This window comes from Mustelus asterias, chromosome 8, assembly GCF_964213995.1.
Source record: "Mustelus asterias chromosome 8, sMusAst1.hap1.1, whole genome shotgun sequence".
Taxonomy (NCBI): Eukaryota; Metazoa; Chordata; class Chondrichthyes; order Carcharhiniformes; family Triakidae; genus Mustelus; species Mustelus asterias.
Window position 1 is genome coordinate 12898959 of NC_135808.1, and position 22672 is coordinate 12921630.

Sequence of the window (22672 nt, forward strand, 5' to 3'; positions counted from 1 at the left end):
CGTGCTGCCCTTCAACTCCAAGATGAGACGAGTGTATCATACCGCACCAGTGTTCCAGTTCCCCGATTGTGTGATCTGTCTGTGAAATTAAAATATGGGGCGGGATTTTCTGGCTGCACTCGCCGCAAAACTGGCCCCCCGCTACAATTCCTATGGCGGACAGGACAGGAAAATTGCACCCATGGTTTTCCACTTTGGCATTCCCGGTAAATGGTCAGGAATATATAATCGGGGAAATGAACTTGTGATTTTCCATCTTTATCCCCCTCTACCTATCATGAAAACATACAAAGTTCTTCCAATATTAACATCTTTAGTGGGGCAGGGTGTAAGATATATTAGGTGCTGTATCCTTTTTGACTAATAAATGGAATAGACTGACAGACAAGGCTCACCGTAAATTGCAAGAGGATAGGAAACGTTCTTCTGGCTAACAGGGTTCTCCACGGTGCAAGTGTAGATTCCGCAGCCTGATAATGTAGCATCTGAAATAATCAACATGCTGTTGCCTTGCACCAACCAATAACGTTCAGCATTTGTGATCATTTTCTCATCCTTCTGCCACTGAATGGAACTCGCTTTCCCCGCAGATACCTGACAGGCCAGTTTGATGGCGGTATGCACATAGGTAACATTGATGAAAGGCTCTGACAGTGGCTCTGTGGGAGAGGGAAAATGGTCAGATTAACAGGTCTGAACATGAGAACATCGTTGCTGCTCACTGAATTTTCCAACCGTTCTCACCAGCGGGGTCTTCCAGTCTCACCGAACGGCGAACCCCTGCCGCAGACTTCCCGGCAGTGGGAGGGATGCATAGAACTGGAAACCCCGGTGGGATTGGAAGATCCCACCACCAACTAATGGTGGGCTGCCTCTGCGAAACATGTCGCCAGACGGGAGGTGTGTAAAATCCTGCCCGTTATGTTAATATAGTTAACTAACAAGAACTCTGTCCTTCACAGGTACGTCATCATCACATCAATGATAACATCAACGCTGAGATGAACTTAAAAAGCCTTCATCTGATCACAAAGGCTGTTCAACTCCAAGATTATCTGACACTGCTCCTACTTCAGCCTGGCTTTTTTAATTCATTGGTGGGACATGGGTGACACTGGCTGGTCAGCATTTATTGCCCATCCCTAGTTGCCTGAGGACAGTTGCAAGTCAACCACAGGCTCTGGAATCACATGTAGGTCAGACCAGGTAAGGATGGCAGATTTCCTTCCCTGAAGGGCATTAGCGAACCAGATGGATTTTTCTGACAATCGAAAATGGCTTCATGGTCATCAGTAGATTCTTAATTCCAGATTTTTAAAATTGAATTCAAATTTCACCATCTGCTGCGGTGGGATTTGAACCCTGGTCCCCAGAATTAATAATCAAGTGGTAATACCACTAGGCTATTACCTCCCCTTAGCTACTGCTGGAATTCTCACCCATCATCCTTCTCACACCCAGACTCCATTATTCTAATGCTCAGTTTGCTGCCTCCGAAGACCACATCCTTCATCTCATCTGAAACTTTGCTGTTCACTTTCTATCCTGTACCATCTCTCAGTCACACGTCACCCCTGTCCTCACCGACCTGCATTTGCTCTTGTCCCTCAATATCTTAAACTTAAAATTCTCAGTCTCATGTTTAAATTTATGTTATCTTATGAATCTTATATTCTTATGTTCTTATGTTAAATGGTTTGGTTCCCGGCTTGGGTCACTGTCTGTGTGGAGTTTGCACGTTCTCCCCATATCTGTGTGGATTTCCTCCGGGTGCTCCGGTTTCCTCCCACTGTCCAAAGATGTGCAGGTGAGAAACATAGAAGATAGGATCAGGAGGAGGCCATTTGGCCCTTCGAGCCTGCTCCGCCATTCGTTACAATCATGGCTGATCATCCCTAATCCTGCCTTCTCCCCATTACCTTTGATCCCATTCGCCCCAAGTGCTATATCTCGCTGCCTCTTGAATACATTCAATGTTTTCGCATCAACCACTTCAATGTTTTGGCATCAACAACTGAGTTAGGTGGATTTGCCAAGCTAAATTGCCCCTTAAGTATCCCAAGATGTGTGGATTAGGGGGATTAGTGGGGCAAATGTGTGGGTTACGGGGATAGGGCTGGGGGATTAGGACTGGATAAGATGCTCGATTGGAGAGTCGGTGCAGACTCGATGGGCCAAATGGCACTGTAGGGATTCAATGATTTTATGATTTCTTGACTCTCTCCATTTCTGTAAACTCCCTCAATCCTTCAAACTTTTCCTGACACCCCCCCACCAACATCTCCTCTCCGACCTCTTACACTCCACGATTGATGCTTTCAGCCAGCTATACAAAAAAGTCCCTCCATTAACTCTCCTTCTGCTGCTCCACCCCTCTGCCACAGAAACATAAATACAGTGCACAGAATGAAGCCATTCAACCATCGTCTCCATGCTGGCCAGAGAAGAACTATCCATTCTAATATTGCCTTCTAACTCTTAGTCTGCATGGCACACGAGTACATATCTAATTATTTTTAAACTGTGATGATGCTTTCTGCCTCTATTATCCTTTTATTCTTTCATGGGATCACTGGCTAGGCCAGCATTTATTGCCATCACTACTTTCCCTTGAGAAGGTGCTGGTGAGCTACGTTTTTGATTCGCTGCAGTCCTTTTGGTGTAGGTATACCCACAGTGCTGTTAGGGAGGGAGTTCCAGCATTTTGGTCCAGTGACAGTGAAGGATCTCTTAATTCTGAATAAAATTGTGACACTGACAAAAGATATCTCAGAAAGGACAGTTTTGCATTTTGTTGCATTTTGCTAAGACAAACCAGGGCAGGACTTACACAATTAATGGTAGGGGCCTGGGGAGTGTTGTCGAACAGAGAGATGTGGGGGATGCAGGTACATAGTTCCTTAAAAGTGGTGTCACATATAGACAGGGTAGTGAAGAAGGCATTTGGCACACTTGCCTTCTTCGGTCAGAGAATTGAGTACGGGAGCTGGGACATTATGTTACAACTGTACAAGACATTGGTAAGGCCACACCTGGAGTGTACAATTCTGGTCACCTGCTATAGGAAGGAATATGTTAAACTGGAAAGGGTGCAAAAAAGATTGACAAAGATGTTACCAGGACTGGAAGGTTTGAATTTTCAGGAGAGGCTGGATAGGCTAAGACTTTTTTTTTACTGGAGCGTAGGAGGATGAGGGGTGACCTTATGGAGTTTTATAAAATCTTAAGGGGCCTAGATAAGGTGAACAGTCAAGGTCTTTCCACAGGGTAGGGGAGTACAAAATTAGAGGGTAGAGGTTTAAGTTGAGAGGAGAAAGATTTAAAAGGGAAATGAGGGGCAACCTTTTGATAGAATCCCTACAGTACAGAAAGAGGCCATTCGGCCCATCGTGTCTGCACCGACCACAATCCCACCCAGGCCCTACCCCCATATCCCTACATATTTTACCCACTAATCCCTCTAACCTATGCATCTCAGGACACTAAGGGGCAATTTTAGCATGGCCAATCGACCTAACCCGCACATCTTTGGACTGTGGGAGGAAACCGGAGCACCCGGAGGAAACCCACGCAGACACGAGGAGAATGTGCAAACTCCACACAGACAGTGACCCAAGCCGGGAATCAAACCCAGGTCCCTGGAGCTGTGATGCAGCAGTGCTAACCACTGCGCTAGCGTGCCGCCCAGAGGGTAGTGTGTGTATATGGAATGAGCTGCCAGAGGAGGTGGTAGAGGCAGGTACAATTGCAACATTTAAAAGACATTTGGTCGGCTACATGGATAGGAAAGGTTTAGAGGGATATGGGCCAAATGCAGGCAAATGGGACTAGTTCAGTTTAGGAAATCCTTTGGGCCTGGACGGGTTGGGCCGAAGGGCCTGTTTCCGTGCTGTATATCTCTATGACTCTCATAAATCACATAAAATAAATCAAGCTATATTTACAATTCACTTTGGTGGTCAAAATAGGTTCCCCTGCTGTGCTAATGCATTTGTCAGTCTTGGCTCTCAGCCAAGCTTTCATCATGCACAAAGATGGAGAATTCTTTCAGTTGAAACAGACGGCCTCTTAGAAATTCTCTCAGAATCTTTCCCAAAGATTTGCTCAACCACCAAATTCAGACTAAAATAAAAACAAAATTTTGTGGATGCTGCAAATTTGAAATAAAAACAGTTCTATAAACTGAGCAAGTCTGGCAGCATCTGTGGAGCGAGAAACAGATTTAACGTTCCAAGATCAGGCTGACTGGCCTGTAATTAGTGGGGCTATCCCTTCCTCCTCACTTAACAATACAAAGTTAGCATTCCTCTGGCATCTCCACATCATCACACCTGTAGCCAGAGAGGACTGAGAAATGATTTGTCAGAGCCTCACTTGCTTTCCTTATACATTTCATCCAGTTTTTTTTTATTTGTTCAGGGGATGTGGGTGTCGCTTCCTGGACCAGCATTTATTGCCCATCCCTAACTCTCCTTAAACTAAGTCGCTCGGCCATTTCAGAGGGCAGTTAAGAATTCACCACATTGCTGTGGGTCTGGAATCACATGTAGGCCAAACCAGTTAAGGATGGTAGATTTCCTTCCCTCAAGGACATTAGTGACAATTGACAATGGTTTCATGGTCATCAGTAGACTTTTAATTCCAGATTTGTATTGAATTCAAATTTCACCATCTGTCATGTTGGGATTCGAACCCGGATCCCCAGAACATTACATTGGGTAGCTGGAAAACTAGTCCAGTGACAATACTACTTTGCCGCTGCCACCCCTCAAGGATGCTAATCACTTTCCTGCTTCCTCCTTCACTGTGTTCATTCAATTCAATGTTTTGTATTCCTCCTCTAATTGTAATGACTGATTTGTCCCTCTCTCTTGCAAAACAGACACCAAGGAACAGATTTTTGTTCTTAAGGCAGGCATCACGAGTTGGGAAATTTCACAGCTCAGCACAGCTACTTCGAGAGAGCCTCCTCCCAATTGTGGGATCATCGCTCTGGGGGAGAATGAGTACGGGAAGAGTTGGGCCCATTGCCCCAGGATAGAAGTGGTCACAGGGGTCACCGAAGCACAGAGACAGGCTGGATAGAAGGCTCTCTTCAGTTCTCTGGGAGTTTGGCCCAGTAGCTTGCTTATATTTTAAGCCCTTTAACTCTCACCCTAGCTATGACTGTAACACTACATTCTGAAGCCTCTGTTTTCCTTCTCCCCTATGTATTCTATGAAGGGTATGTTTTGTCTGTATAGTGCACAAGAAACAACACTTTTCACTGTATACCAATACAGGTGGCAACAATAAATCACATCAAATCAAAATCACCCATCACACCCCCTCACCGCACCCCCCCCCACCACCCTCACCCGACCCCCCCAAGATCCTTCATACCCTCCATGCCAACTCATATCTCCCCAGCCACCTCGTCCTTGCCCCTCATACCCTCCATGCCAACCACCCACCTTCCATGGCTCCTCATATTCTCCATTCTAACTCATGTCGCACAGTCAGCCCACATGCCCCTCATGCAGCCCATGCCAGCTCATGCTTCCTACTCATACCCAAGGCCCCTCATGCCCAACTCAAAGCCCTCCTAAGCTCATTCCCCCACTGGATAAAACCCTGTACAAAACCAATGAACCCTACCAATAAAACCTACCATTGTTGGAGAAGGTATGCTGTGCACAGCTTGCAAGAAGTCGCCTCGCTCTGGCGCCATCTTGAGAAAAATGTAGCTCAATCCATCACACAAACCAGCCTCCCATCCATTGAATCTGTCTGCACTTCCCGCTGCATCAGCAAAGCAGCCAGCATAATCAAAGACCCCATGCACCCCGGACATACTCTCTTCCACCTTCTTCCATCGAGAAAAAGATCCAAAAGTCTGAGGTCACATACCAACCGACTCAAGAACAGCTTCTTCCCTGCTGCCATTAGATTTTTGAATGGACCTACCTCACACTAAGTTGATCTTTCTCTAAACCCTAGACTGTAACACTACATTCTGCACTCTCTCGTTTCCTTCTCTGTGTACGGTATGCTTTGTCTGTGTAGCGCGCAAGAGACAACACTTTTCACTGTATACTAATACATGTGACAATAATATATCAAATCAAATCAAAAACAATCATAAGTTTAATTGAAAAAATTGTTCTGCTACATAACACTTTTAAAAATGTTGTCCAACCAGATCTTTGTACGGCCAAACCTATAATTACTTGGCAATGCCTTATCCTGTATAAATAAACACTAAAGCCATTGACAAAAGCGATCAAAGATAAAAGAGTTTATCACCATAACTGTTCACCTTCTCCCTAACTGTGTTATCAACACAATTAATCCTTTTATGGGAGGCTGAGCTGTCAGCTAATTCTCATTAGGAATTGGGAAGGGTTTAAAATAACTTTGTAAGAAGTTTAACAACACCAGGTTAAAGTCCAACAGGTTTATTTGGTAGCAAACGCCACACAAGCTTTCGGAGCCCCAAGCCCCTTCTTCAGGTGAGTGGGAATTCTGTTCACAAACAGGGCTTTAACCTGGTGTTGTTTAACTTCTTACTGTGTTTACCCCAGTCCAACGCCGGCATCTCCACACCTTTAAAATAACTTAGCAGGGGTTGGGCACCAGGAGGTAAAATTAGAGAGGAAATCCAAGGTACTCAAAGATTTAGGAGAGACAGAGATAACACTGAAGAAAGAAATAATAAAGCAGAGTCAGAGTAAGAGGGAATAGAATGCTATATTTTGTTGCAGCTATGTGAATGCCTGGAGTGTGGTAAATAGGTTGGTGCAGGCACGGCTAGCCAAATGGGAATCTGTCTGATGATAATGCAGACCTGGGTCAAAAAAGGGCAAGAATGGGTAGCAAATAATCTGGGATACAGCAAAGACCAGAAAGGAGAAAAAGATGGAGAGTTGGCAGTGATGGAGGAGAGAGGGTGTCCCATTGGGATTAAGGTCAGTTCATTAGAGTGAAGAAACAGTACAGGTACCAATACACCACTGGACGTACATTATAAAATCACCAAGTCAAGATATAGAGGAAGACATTTACAGAAGTGCAAAGAATATTTAGTATAAAACAGGGGCTTGAATGAAGACTAAGATAGCAACAATGTAAAGGGCAAAGTGGTGAAGAGTTTAACTTTTAAGTTTATTTATTAGTGGCACAAGTAGGTTTACATTAACACTGCAATGAAGTTACTGTGAAAATCCCTAATCGCCACACTCCAGGTACACTGCTCAGGTACACTGAGGGAGAATTTAGCATGGCCAATGCATCTAACCAGCACGTCTTTTGCACTGTGGAAGGAAACCGGAGCACCCGGAGGAAACCCACGCAGACACGGGGAGAACGTGCAAACTCCACACAGATAGTGACCCAAGCTGGGAATCAAACCCGAGTCACTGAGCTGTGAGGCAGCAGTGCTAACCACTGTGCCAAGCCCCTGTTTCTGACATGTGTTCAGGAAATTTTCTTTTATATTAGTTGGTTTCCAGTCCATTGTGGATGGAGACATTGCCTCCTGATCCGTCAGAATCAGAACCATTTTTCCCCAGAGGTACAATGTTAAAAATGGGTGATTGGTTTGTGAACTCATGTTACTATCCAAAACTTTTGGCTTTTTTGTGTATCTGCTTGGCAGTCCAGGCACTGGTAAGCTATTTGTCTGAAGGTATTCGTCAGCCAGCAGGTCACTGTCAGAGATTAAACTGCACGGATACGCTAAAAGATGAGCCTAGTGTGATGATAGCATATTTACTGTGCTCTCGGTGTTAGTAAACTAGGTGCACAAAACCCAGGTATCACTGCTTCCTCAGCTCCACTGCTCCCTCTGCCTGTCATCCTATCTGTCTCTGTACTGTCAGGCCACATTTTTACCACAAAATCGAAGGGGGGTTTCTCCACCTCCACAGGATCATTCGGGGGTCAGACAGACCCGGAAAAGAGTCATAAGGTTGGAATCATAAGACCACAAAGTGAGACCATAAGATATAGGAGCAGAATTAGGCCATTTGGCCCATCAAGTCTGTTCCGCCATTCAACCATGCCTGATAAGTTTCTCAACCACATTCTCCTGCATTTTCCCCGTAACCTTTGATCCCCTTACCAATCAAGAACCTATCTATCTCTGTCTTATATACACTCAGTGACCCGGCCTTCACAGCCTTCTGTGGTAATGAATTCCACAGATTCACCACCCTCTGGCTGAAGAAATTCCTCTTCATCCCGGTTCTAAAGAGTCATCCCTTTACTCTGAGGCTGTGCCCTCGGATCCCAGTCTCTCCAACTAATGGGAACATCTTCCCCACATCCACTCTATCCAGACTTTTCAGTATTCTGTCATTTCCAATGAAATCCACCACCGCCCCCTCCCCCCCCCCCGCCCCTCCCCATCCTTCTAAACTCCATGGGTTACAGACCCAGAGTCCTCAAATGTTCCTCATACGTCAAGCTCTTCATTCCTGGGACCCGGAAACCAGAGCTGTGAAGCTGAAACAGGGTGCAAATTTATAAATGTCATAAATGCCAAATCGAGCGTTGTAAAGTTGAGGTCTGCATGTACTGAGATCAATAGATTTTTTCTGTTGGGTAATAGATGTGGGAGATTAAGTAAGAAAGACAGATAAATTCAGGGGCGAAGCAGATCAACCACAATTTAATAGAATAACAGATTAGGCTTGAGGGGTTGACTACAATGTGTGTGTTCCTATTCGTGGTTGTTCTTATGTAATGAACAGTTAATGAGCTGAAACGTTTGTCATTCCCAAAGTAATAAAGCATTGAAAGCACTTACCTATGAGTTCCAAAATGATACTCCCTTTCCAGACTCCACCTACAGTGATAGTATAAACCCCTTGGTCACTGGGTTGTAAATTGTTCAACATCAGAGACCCATTGGATGTAATAAATAATAAACGTGATCTGAAGTTTTTGTTTGGTTCCTCTTGCGGGAAACCTGGTACATAATCCAAAATAGGAACAGGTTTTCCATCACTGTCAGTGAACTCCCATATAACCTCACTGTTGTTCAGAGCTGCTCCATATTCAGGGTCCAGTAACACTGAGGAACCAATGGCACCAAACATGTTCTTCCTTCCATCTGATATACAGAAAACAGAAAGTTAACTCCTCTGAACTGTGCCAGTAAAATCCTGACATGCAATTTCAAAAAATATGAAAAAAAGCAACAACGGGTGTAATAGCGATTCCACTCCTTTAGGTGCCTCAGGGCAGAGGGATGACACATCTCTCCCTCTCTCTCTCCTTCTCATAGTAAGGGGCCAAGTAGTCAGTGAGAAGGGTAAGGACAAGGGCTGCACAGGGTCAAAAACCATCGCTATCATCCCCCTCTTCCCTATCCTCACATGGTAGAAAGAGACTGAAACTGTCCCTTCCAAGAGGAAAGCCAATCCCAGGGAAAGAAGGTAAACAGATACAGAATTGGGAAGTAACAGAGATAATGGGCATGTCCTCAAATTAGCAGAATATAACATGTTGTATCACTCAACCCCCTCCCTCAGGTGTCCATAAAAGGTAGCAATAAATGCTGGCCTAGCCAGTGATGCCCACATCCCATAAAATAAATTCTAAAAATGTTTTTTGCAGAATATGATTCCACTTTGTGCTCATAGCATCTTACAATTTGATAACAAAAGCATACAAAACATCAGAATAATGCATATGTTTACACAGTTAGTGAAATTTTCTTTTCCATTAACTATCCAACTATTCCATTTGGTGCAAACATGGTCCTTGGATATCTTACAAAGGCACAAATCCAAAAGATTGAACTATGAATGTTCAACTCCCCGGATATAACTGTGATGTGGGTGTTAGCTCTTCGCTGGCACCTCTTGATCTCATTGCTTATACAGGATTCGAACATGTCCCAAACTAATAAGCTACATTCTTTGCATAGAATCATAGAGGTTTACAGCATGGAAACAGGCCCTTTGGCCCAATTTGTCAATGCCGCCCTTTTGTTCAACCACTATGCTAGTCCCAATTGCCCACATTTGGCCCATATCCCTCTATACCCATCATACCCATATAACTGTCTAAAAGACAAAATTGTACCCGCCTCTACTACTACCTCTGGCAGCTTGTTCCACTCACCACCCTCTGTGTGAAAAAATTGCCCCGCTGGACCCTTTTGTATCTCTCCCCTCTCACCTTAAACCTAAGCCCTCTAGTTTTAGACTCACCTACTTTTGGGAAAAGATGTTGACTATCTCGCTGATCTGTGCCCCTCATTATTATATGGACCTCTATAAGATCACCCCTCAGCCTTCTAAGCTTCAGGGAAAAAAGTCCCAGTCTATCCAGCCTCTCCTTAAAACTCAAACCATCAAGTCCCGGTAGCATCCTAGTAAAGTTTAAAGTTTTAAAGTTTATTTATTAGTGTCACAAGTAGGCATACATTAACACTGCAATGAAGTTACTGTGAAAATCCCCTAGTCGCCACATTCCGCAGCCTGTTCGGGTACACCAAGGGAGAATTTAGTATGGTCAATCAACCTAACAAGCACATCTTTGGACTGTGGGAGGAAAGTTGAGCATCCAGAGGAAACCCACGCAGACATGGGGAGAACGTGTAAACTCTGCACAGACAGTGACCCAATCCGGGAATCGAACCCGGGTTCCTGGCACTGTGAGGCAGTCGTGCTAACCATTGTGCTACCGTGCCGCCCCGATCTTGGTGTCATCTGCAAACTTAGTAACTATAACCTCCTAAATTCCCATCCAAATCATTAATATAAATGACAAATAAGAGTGGACCCAGCAGTGATCCCTGAGGCACACCGCTGATCACAGACCTCCAGCTTGAAAAACAATCCTCTACATAGGCTATCATGATGGCTATTCCATACATTATTGATCCATAACTCCACTGCATCTTCATGCATCTAACTATTGTTACAGTACACTTGAAAAAAGCTCCTTCAGGGAACGTGATGTTCATTTGAAAATTACTATAGGCTTTAATTTAATTCTCTTTGTCACGGAGGCGAGTGCCATTGTGAAATGTGTCTTCTCTTGTTCCCAGTAGAACTGTTTCAGACTCTTTCCATTTCATTGTTTGGTTGCTGGACATATCAAAATTTACAGAAGCTTTATCCATTTTGGTGATGTGAATTACTAGGTACCTGTGGTTTTTTTTACTGCTGTCTGATAATCGATGAAAACATTACTTTCACATTGAGGTCTTTTGGTAGTCTTTGAGCAACCTTGGTTTTCAGTTTCTACACTGAACTGTTTCATTCCCTAAGTCGGCCACATCAACTTGGTCTGAAATCTTTGCTGGAGTCTGGGTTCAATTTGGCTAACACTTAAGTGTGTTTTAACACATTTCATTCCTGGTGACGATGTAAAACTGCTCCAATGATTTGAAAACGCATTCCAATATTTGCTTCTCAAGACCAGGCCACTGGCTGGTCCCTTTTTGATGGCACATTTGGTTTTGGGCATTCTCATCAGGTCGGATTGCTTTTTTCTTCCATTCTCACACCAGTTTTTCCACTGCAGTTGAGTTATTTGACGAGTTAGCAGAAAGCAGCTTCAGACTGTTTTGGAAATGGGGAGGCAGTGGCGTAGCGGTATTGTCGTTGGACTTCAGAGACCCAAGGTAATGCTCTGAGGACCTGGGTTCAAATCCCACCACGGCAGATGGTGAAATTTGAATTCGATAAAAATCTGGAATTAAAAGTCTAATGATGACCATTGTCGATTGTTATAAAAACCCATTTGGTTCACTAATGTCCTTTCGGGAAGGGAATCTGCTGTCCTTACCTGGCCTACATATGACTCCAGACCCACAGCAATGTGGTTGACTCTTAAATACCGTCAGGGTTGGGCAATTAATGCTGGTCCAACCAGCGACACGCTCATCCCATGAGCAAATTTAAAAAAAATATTTCTGTTTGTCATTCACTATTCCTATACACTCTATTCTTCGCAATCTGAAACTGCCGCTTATCTTTGCAACAAAGCAAAGAACATGAATGTTTTTCATGTTCCGACTACCGTATCAGGTAAATGTAAAACATGCATTTCTGCAGTGAAAAAGTGAGGTTACTAATAGAAGTCTAGAACCATAAAAAGCAGAGCGGGGTGGAGGGTCAACTTATATATTAAGCATGTGCAAAGGCATGATTTTTGGTACCAAAAATTGAGTCATAATTTTTGCAGTGTTAACTTGTGTGCCCTGGTCTGTGGTACTTCACAAATTTATGCAAAACTATTTCAAAATCTTTGAAAAGGGGAGGAATTCTCAGCAGCTTCTGGAAAAGAAATGACTGGCCAAGAACGTCCCATGGTTCATTTTCTCAGTCGACCTCACAACAGGGACAGCTGATGCAGCAAGAACCTTATTACTGTTGAAGTCTTATGTTGATTGTAGGAACCTGTTGCCAGTTTGGAGTCCTCACATTTGGTACCAGGATTGAACAGCCAACTGATGTCCTGTAAATAGATGTCTTTGGGGGGAAAGGGTGGGGCACTCAAAAGTCAGCCATACTGCAACAGATGATTTTGCTAATTTATTTTTTGCTTGCATGGTCTGCAGCTCCTGTCACTGCTCTCCAGCGCTTAACATTTTGTTTCAAACTATGGAGGGCCCAGACATTTTGGTCCTGATGCTGAGCTACATTTGTGTTCTCATTATGCCCTGGTAACCCACCCAGAATATTTGGATGAGACCAAACAACAACCTTGGTTTGAGCCTTAGGCTGGAGCCTATGCACAGGTACAGCACTCACATCTGAAATGAGCATCCCAGTTGAAAGTTAGCCCCCGCTGAACCCTGGCTATGAGGAGACTAGCTGACGTTAGGGACTGTGGGGACAAGGACAGTCAGCTAAATAACAGTGGTGTCAAAATTAATTTGGGATAAAATTAGTTGACATTTGAAAAAGCATGGAGTAATAAATAAAAACATGTCTTGGTTAAAGGCAAAGAATGTTTGACTAACTTGATCATAGAATCATAGAATCCCTACAGTGCAGAAGGAGGCCATTCGGCCCATCGAGTCTGCACCGACCACAATCCCACCCAGGCCCTACCCCCACATATTTTACCCGCTAATCCCTCTAACCTACGCATCTCAGGACTCTAAGGGGCAATATTTAACCTGGCCAATCAACCTAACCCGCACATCTTTGGACTGTGGGAGGAAACCGGAGCACCCGGAGGAAACCCACGCAGACACGAGGAGAATGTGCAAACTCCAGACAGACAGTGACCCGAGCCGGGAATCGAACCCAGGACCCTGGAGCTGTGAAGCAGCAGTGCTAACCACTGTGCTACCATGCCGCCCATGATAAAGTTCTTTGATGAAGTAACGGAGCAGGTTAATGGGATTAACGAGATAGTAATAGCACGGATACATGATTATTGTAAGTAGTCTCACAACACTAGGTTAAAGTCCAACAGGTTTATTTGGCACTAGCATTCGGAGTCTCAGACTCCTTCATCAGGTGAGTGAGGACTTGTGTTCACAAACAGGTCATATACAGACACAAACTCAATTTACAAGATAATGGTTGGAATGCGAGTCTTTACAGGTAATCAAGTCTTAAAGGTACAGACTATGTGAGTGGAGAGAGGGTTAAGCACAGGTTAAAGAGATGTGTATTGTCTCCAGCCAGGACAGTTAGTGAGATTTTGCAAGCCCAGGCAACTCCACTACATGATTATTAACAGTACAGACCGGTAAAGAGTAGGGTAAACAGTTAGTTCTCAGACTGATGGAGGTATTCAGTCGTATTCTCCAAGTTATTTGAAATATTGCTCTTTTTGATTAATATTAATAATCCAGACGCGATAATTTCATGGTTTACAGATGACGCAAAATTCGGAAATGTAGTAATCAATGTGGCAAATAATAGACATGAGGAAGGTGTTTACTGGTAAAATGGCAGACACATGGCAAATTAAATTTAGCATGGATGATCAAACAGAAGTGTGAAGTGGTGCATTTTGTTAGGAAGAATATAGAGAGACAACTTGAATGAAACAGTGCAATTTGGAATGGAATGCAAGAACAGAGAAACTTTGGGTCTATGTACAGAAATCTTTCAACATTTGACAGTGGTTTTAAAATAGCCTTTTATTACTCCAGAAATAAAATACGAAAGCAAGGAGGAATTAAGAGAGAGTGGAAGTTACATGATACTTGACACAACTACCAGACCTATCAAAGCACTTTGCTGCCAATGGAGTACTTTTTGGAGTGTAGCCACTGTTGTATATAGGACATATAGCTGCCAATGTGTGGCTTTGTTTAACACCTCATCTGAACGTCAACACCTCTGACAGTGCAGCTTCCCCAGTAGTGCACTGGGATGTCAGTCTAGATTTTTGTGCTCAAGCACTAGAGTGGGATTTGAACCGACCAATTGAGCCACAGCGGACATATAAACTAATGTTAACCTTTATAAAATACTGGTTAAACTTTTACTATATTCTGTTCTCCAAGATAATAGAAACACTCTCCTTTTTGATAAATATTAATGATCTGGACTTGGGCACCGTATTTGCAGAAGGATGACAGAGTCTTCGGGTTTGTGCAGAAAATATTTACTAAAATACCACCAACGTCAAGGGGACGACAGTTATGTGGAGAAATTCCAGAAACTAGAGTCCTTCATCTTAAACAGAAAGTTAAATGGAGATTTGATTGTGGTGATTGTGGTGTTCAAACTCATAAATGGTTTTGATTGAGTAAAGAAGGAGTCGTTGAGGAGACTTTGCGCAGCGCAGAAGAGAAGGTACAAAGGAAAAGAACAAACAAAGAACCAACACAACCACTTTGGTAAACTCCTGTAACCTGCCACGTGGAAAGCTGCTGGTCTTGAAGAGACAATGAGAGACAATGAGGTTAAACCCAGGTCGGTAATCAAAATGTTTGGGGAGGCTTTGTTCAAGCCCTTTCTGTTTCTTGTCAGCTTGTGGTTTCCAAAACTCTTACAATGGCTTTATCATCAGCTACTATTTCTGGCAGGGCAGGTGGCACTAAAAACACCGCTAAATAAACTCTTCTATGTTTTATTTTACAGGGTTGCTTGGAAGAAGGGGCCATTCACTGGGTAACTCTAATCCCCACCAAATGCTTCCACATTAAGAATACTGGGAAATCACTACATCAGTTTTCTTGTTAACATAACAAAAACTAATTTAAATACTGACAGGCGACCTGATGGAAATTTATAAAATGAGAGGTATAGATAGGGTGAACAGGTGGAAGTTTTTTCCCAGGGCAGAAATGACAATTACAAGGGGGCACAAGTTCAAGATAAGGGGTGAAAGGTTCAGTGAAGATGTGCAGGGAAAGTTTTTTACATAGAGGGTGGTGGGAATGTACTGTCAAGTGATGTGGTTGAGGCAGTTACAATAGCCACATTTAAGACTTATCTTGATAGGCAGATGAACAAATGGGGAATGAAGGAATATAAACGTGATTGGCACAGGCTTGGAGGGCCAAAGGGCCTGTTCCTGTGCTGTACTGTTCTTTGTTCTACTGTGATTGACTGTACAATTGTTTAATTCTATTCTATGTGACTTTGCACTCTTGTCTTTTGAAAGGACTTCCGGAACATTGTATATTTGAGCTTCTGACACTTACACTGAATTTTACACTAAACCACATTTCCATTCCTGCTTGCAATTTGTCCTGGGTAAATGTGATTGAGAGATGGCTTGATGGGAAACTGTGGTCTGCGCATTAATTGATCCCAAATGTTTAAAAGGAACCAAATGGTAAAAAGCTAAACTTCAGTAGAAATTTAATGTGCATGAAAACATGTGAAAACCATTAGATAAACACACCTTTGTAAAATTCCAGACACCAATACAGGGCAGAGAAGACAATAATACTTTGAATCTCAATCAGCTGAATGACATATATTCCTGGCTTTTACTATTCACTAGCATTGAAATGATAATTAACTAATAACAGTCCGAGAATAGCAAAAATACAGACGACATTCAGGGTATGAAACAGTGATCAGGCCTGAGTGTTCAGAAGGGCAGCACGGTAGCACAGTGGTTAGCACTGCTGTCTCACAGTGCCAGAGACCCGGGTTCGATTCCTGCCTTGGGTCAAGCTGTATGGAGTTTGCACATTCTCCCTGTGTCTGCATGGGTTTCCTCCAGGTGCTCTGGTTTCCTCCCACACTCCAAATGTGTGCGGGTTAGGTTGATTGGACATGCTGAATTGCCTCTTAGTGTCTGGGTGATTAGCAAGGATAAATATGTGGGATTATGGGGATATGGCTCAAGTGGGATTGTCGGTGCAGGCTCGATTGGGTCAAATGGCCTTTTTCTGCACTATAGGGTATCTATGATTGGTATACGGCATCTACTAGAACTGGGCTCAAATCATAGCTTTCGGTTAAATTGGTCTCCAAAGGCTTTGCAGTATTTTAAGGATGTTAGAAAGGCATTTATGATATGTTTGACCAAGAGGTTCAGGGCCATTCTGCAGATGAACCATTGTGGAAGTATGAGCTGGTGGAGGGACCATACATCTACATAGCACATTGACTGAAACGACTGAGCAGCACGGCGGCACAGTGGTTAGCATTGCTGCCTCACAGCTCCATGGACCTGGGTTCGATTCCTGGCTTGGGTCACTGTCTGTGTGGAGTTTGCACATTCTCCACATGTTTACGTGGGTTTCCTCCAGGTGCTCCAGTTTCCTCCCACAGTCCAAAGATGTGCAGGTTAGGTTGTTTGGCCATGCTAAATTGCCCCTTAGTGTCCCGGGATGTGTATCTTAGAGAGATTAGTAGAGTAAATATGTGGGGTTTTGGGGATAGGGCCCGAGTGGGATTGTTGTCGGTGCAGACTCGATGGGCCGAATGGCCTCCTTCTGCACTGTAGGGATTGTATGATTGTATGTATGACTATGCTCGGAACACGACAGTTGTGTGCAGTTATGTGGTAATCCATCCAGGACTTCATGGAAACAAAGTTTCATACCTCTTAATCTTACTGATAACGAATGAAATATAACCACTGTCATTCATTTGGTATCACTGAATCATTTCACAACTTGAAGCGGGGGCAGATTTAGGACTGAGTTGAGGAGGAACTTCTTCACACAAAGGGTTGTGAATCTGTGGAATTCCCTGCCCAGTGAAGCAGTTGAGGCTACCTCATTGAATGTTTTAAAATAAATTTTTGAACAGTAAAGGAATTAAGGGTTATGGTGAGCGGGCGGGTAAGTGGAGCTGAGTCCACAAAAAGATCAGCCATGATCTTATTGAATGGTGGAGCAGGCTCGGGGGGGACGGGGGGACGGGGGGGGGGGGGCAAATGGCCTACTCCTGCTCCTAGTTCTTATGTTTTTTATGTTCTTATGTTGAGGAGGAGCTGGGGCTGCCGGCGAAGGCCGTTGTGGGTGGGTGGAATTGGGTGCTGGCGGGTGCTGACTCAGACTGTGGATGTGCGGTGGAAGGGGGATAGAGAAGTGATGACTCTGATCAAGGGTGGGTAGGGGAGCCCCTTAGACCACTGGGGGTGGTGGGGGGCGGATTTACTCAGGTTTTGATTGGGGTGCCCTTTAGCAATAGCGATCAGATCTCTATGCAGCCGGGTTTTACCAGCGTGTTTAGGCCCCAGCCCCTGTATGATAGGTGAAACACGCGCCCTTGATTATTTTTTGGCAGCATGTCCTACGATCTGGAGAACAACACATCACTTTCCTTGCTGGAGACAGTTTTTGGTTAGATTTAGCCCATGGTCTCAAGATATGGGTTAATAGTTAGAATTGAAATGAGAAATCTCTTCATTCAGACAGCTGTGAATCTTTGAAATTCTCTTCCCCATGGTGCTGTGAATGCTCAGTCGATGCATATACAAAGTTGAATGAAATTTTCTCAACCAGAAGAAATAAGGGATGTGCCGCGGTGCTCTAGATGAAGGCACGAGCACCAGTTGACTACACCCATCCTACAATGGGCGCAGAGCTTGAAGAACCGGACCCAACACTTAAATGTCTCAAGAGGCTCTCGAGGCGAGTGAACCCCCAAGGTTTCTTGGACCTCAAGGGGGAGGGAAGTAATGACTACGATGTGGACCTCTTAGAATACGAGCTCCCTTATTGGGTCAGCAATGGCTTGTCCAATCAGGGATCCCTGCATGTGTACATAATATGGAGTGCCAGTGTTACTGGCACTCTGCGTTTATACTCCATATAAGGTAGTACCTGTCTGAGTGTTGCCAACTATGTAAACAAATCTAAAATTGGTGAAAACTGGCCTCGGAGGAGTTATTACTCCATTGATAAATTAGAGTGCAGTTCAGCATGTAGAACTGTAAGCTCATCTACACTGGACCTAAGAAAGATCAGAGTACAGAGTATTTTCAAAGTTGCGAGCAGCCAGGAATCATGAATGAGCCCAGAGATTTAGGCATCTAAATACAAAAATCACTAACAACTGGTGGACGGGTACAAGAAGGAATTTAAAAGGGATGTTAGTGCTTAGAACTGGAATACTGAGCTCTGCTTAGACCGACAATAATATTGTGTTCAGTTGTTGGTCCTACCTGAAATAAAGATAAAATTGCCTTGGGTGAGCACAGATTTAGCCGAGTGATACCTGGGCAGACTTTTTTTCAAATTCTTCATTCGTGGGATGTGGGCATCGCTGGCTGGGTTTATTAGTCATCCCTTGAACCGAGTTGCTTGCTAGGTCATTTCAGAGTTAAGAGTCAGTCACATTGCTGTGGATCTGGAGTCTCATGTCGGCCAGACCAGGTAAAGGTGGCAGATTTCCTTCCCTTAAAGGACTTTAGTGAACCAGACAGGTTTTCCCAGCAATTGACAATGGCTTCATGGTCATCATTGGACTTTTAATTCCAGATTTTATAGGATTCAAGTTTCAGGGGGGATTCAAAGCCAGGGCTCCAGAGCTTACCCGAATGTCAATACCATTGCACCACCATCTCCCCATGCCTACAAAGGATAGGCCTAAATTATTCCAAATAGAAAACTGAGGGAAGATCTAATTGACATGTTTACAATGATTAACAGGTTTGATAGGATAGCGTTATGATGGGCAGTTAAGGTATGGCAAATGTCGAGAAATCCGTTCCAAAATTTACTTTTTTAAACCTTGGACTGAGTTGAAAAACTATTTTCAAAATGGGCTCCAAGGCTTAACTGATTTTCTCCTTGTGGAGTCAAACTGGAACATCTCCTGAAGTGTCAGAGAAGACATTCTCATAAATATAAAACTTTTAAGTTCAATGAACTTTCTACAAGTGTAAATAAAATCCACTGACTTAATGGCTTTCCTTCAAGTGCAAAAAGGTATTTCCCCTGACACGAAAGGGCAATTTAGCATGGCCAATCCACCTAACTTGCACATCTTTGGACTGTGGGAGGAAACCGGAGCACCTGGAGGAAACCCATGCAGACACGTTGAGAATGTGCAAACTCCACACAGACAGTGACTTGAGGCTGGGTCCCTGACGCTGTGAGGCAGCAGTGCTAACTACTGTGCCACTGAGTTTGGATTGTTGAAACGGAATTCCCATTTACCCAAATGGAACATGATTCAGAATTTGTTCAAAAACAAGTGGTGCAATGACTACCTTTGCTTGCCTGCCAACAAATAACACAAAAGGCAGGAAAAGCTGCCTAGAGGCATTGCAAAACACCTGAAAACCAAACATGATCTTCATTTAACTTGCACATCTTTGGACTGTGGGAGAAAACCGAAGCACCTGGAGGAAACCCACGCAGACACGGAGAGAACGTGCAAATTCCGTACAGACAGTGACCCAAGACCAGAATTGAACCTGGGTCCCTGGCACTGTGAGGCCATGATGTAGAGATGCCGGCGTTAGACTGGGGTAAACAGAGTAAGAAGTCTCACAACACCAGGTTAAAGTCTAACAGATTTATTTAGTAGCAAAAGCCACTAGCTTTTGGAGCGCTGCCCCTTCATCAGGTGAGTGGGATTTCAGTTCACAAACAGGGCATATAAAGACACAAACTCAATTTACAAAATAATGGTTGGAATGCGAGTCTTTACAGGTGATCAAGTCTTAAAGGTACAGACAATGTGAGTGGAGAGAGGGTTGAGCACAGGTTAAAGAGGTGTGTATTGTCTCCAGCCAGGACAGTTAGTGAGATTTTGCAAGCCCAGGCAAGTCGTGGGGGTTACAGATAGTGTGACATGAACCCAAGATCCCGGTTGAGGCCGTCCTCATGTGTGCGGAACTTGGCTATCAGTCTCTGCTCAGCGACTCTGCGTTGTCGTGTGTCGTGAAGGCCACCTTGGAGAACACTTACCCGAAGATCAGAGGCTGAATGCCCGTGACCGCTGAAGTGTTCCCCAACAGGAAGAGAACACTCTTGCCTGGCTCGCACCAACACAGAGTCGCTGAACAGAGACTGAAAGCCAAGTTCCGCACACATGAGGATGGCGTCAACCGGGAGCTTGGGTTCATGTCACACTATCTGTAACCCCCACGACTTGCCTGGGCTTGCAAAATCTCACTAACTGTCCTGGCTGGAGACAATACACATCTCTTTAACCTGTGCTCAACCCTCTCTCCACTCACATTGTCTGTACCTTTCAGACTTGATTACCTGTAAAGACTCGCATTCCAACCATTATTTTGTAAATTGAGTTTGTGTCTTTATGTGCCCTGTTTGTGAACTGAAATCCCACTCACCTGATGAAGGAGCAGCGCTTCAAAAGCTAGTGGCTTTTGCGACCAAATAAATCTGTTGGACTTTAACCTGGTGTTGTGAGACTTCTTACTGTGAGGCAGCAGTGTTAACCTCTGTGCCAGCAAGTTTCAATTGTTGAAGGGGATTCCCATTTATATGATATGGAACACGATTCAGCATGAACATGATTGTTACAAAACAAATGCTGCAATAACTACCTTTCTTTCCTTGCCTGCCAACAAATAATACAAAAGGCAGGAAAAGCTGCCTCGAGGCATTGCGTAACATCTGAGAACCAAACATTTAAGGTCGTGACATCCACAGAGTAGGCCGCCATCTGTTTGTGTAACTGGGTGGTTGTAAGTGCCACACCTGCAGTACCCTACAAGGGTGCCCCATACCCTGTTGTATCCCCTAACATCCAGTGGAAACTATCACAGCTGCTGAGGCAATCCTACCCTTCACTTCAGACATCTCAATATGTAGGTCAGATCTGCTTCAAACAATTGATTCAAATTTTATGCATCTATTTTTTTAATCTCAAATTAATCTTTGTGTGTGAGTCATACACTTTCCTTAGTAACACGCAGAGAAAGTATGAACAAGTAAAGCAACCTTTCATTTACAGGATGTGGGAGGCCTATATTTATTGCCTATCTCTAATTGCCTGTCATTTAAGAGCAACCACATTCCTGTGGATCTGGAGTCACATGTATCAGAAAATCATAGAATTCCTACAGTGCAAAAAGAGGTCTTTCAGCCCATCAGGCTTGTACTGACAACAATCCCACACAGGCCCTTAACCTGTAACCCTATATATTTACCCTGCTAATTTCCTCGACACCAAGGGTGGAATTTTCCCGTTCCACCCACGATGGGAATCGTCACAGGCAGGACAGGGCAATTCAAAGGCTCGTTGACCTCAGGCGGGATTTTCCAGTCTTGGGCGAATGTGGCTGGAAAATCCTGCTTTATGGATCAATTTAGCATGGCCAATCCATCTAACCTGCACATGAAACTTATAATCATAGAATCCCTACAGTTCAGAAGAAGGCTATTCAGCCAATCGAGCTTGCTCCAACTACAACCCACCCAGCCCCAATCCCCATAACCCCATGCATCTTACCCGGCTAATCCCCCTAATTTATAAATCTTGGGACACGAAGAGGCAATTTAGCATGGCCAATCAACCTGCACATCTTTGGACTGTGGGAGGAAACCGGAGCACCTGGAGGAAACCCACAGAGACACGGGGAGAACATGCAAATTCCACACAGCCAAGGCTGGAATTGAACCTGGGGCCCTGGCGCTGTGAGGCAGCAGTGCTAACCACTGTGCCACCATCTTTGCACCATCTCGCAGACGTGAGGAGAATGTGCAAACTCCACACAGACAGTGACCCAAGGCAGGAATTGAACCCAGGTCCCTGGTGCTGTGAGGCAGCAGTGCTAATCACTATGCCAAGGCCAGGCCAGGCCAGATGAGAATGATAGATTTTCTACTCTAAAGGGCACTCCAGATTTACGACATTGGTTCATGGTCATCATTAGACATTTAATTCCAGATTTGCCTTGAATTCAAATTCCACCATCTGCCATGGTAGGATTTGAACCCAGGTCCCCAGAGTTTGACTCTGGTTCTCTGGATTCTTAGTCCCGTGACAATATCACCCTTTGTTGCTGGGTTATTTTCAATTGACGCCCTCACTCCAATGATAAGAAACCCAGGTTCAATCCCGGCCTTGGGTGACTGCCTGCATGGGGTTTGCACATTCTCCTATTAACATCCAAATTACACTGACTGACGGGGGAAAGATGTCGTAGAGCATTTAACCCCCACATGACCACAACCACAAACCAGAAGTTTGTTAGGTCAGGTGTTAGCTCACTCAGGATTCAAATTTCTACATTGATGGAGTGGGATGCATTAATTGCGGATCCTTGAGAGGTGTCGATAGCACTCCTAACTTCCTGTTGGATTGCTTTACTCAAT

At 44.2% G+C, this 22672-nt stretch overlaps 1 protein-coding gene across 1 annotated transcript in view; it reads right to left on the reverse strand.

Moving 5' to 3' along the window:
- Positions 1-22672, reverse strand: part of LOC144497662 (uncharacterized) — a 62854-nt gene that overhangs the window by 34565 nt on the left and 5617 nt on the right. The window contains exons 2-3 of the mRNA XM_078219105.1: positions 8789-9094; positions 396-659 (exon numbers count right to left, since the gene is read on the reverse strand). Coding sequence (XP_078075231.1) covers positions 396-659; positions 8789-9094 — 570 coding nt within the window. The remainder of the gene's footprint in view (positions 1-395; positions 660-8788; positions 9095-22672) is intronic.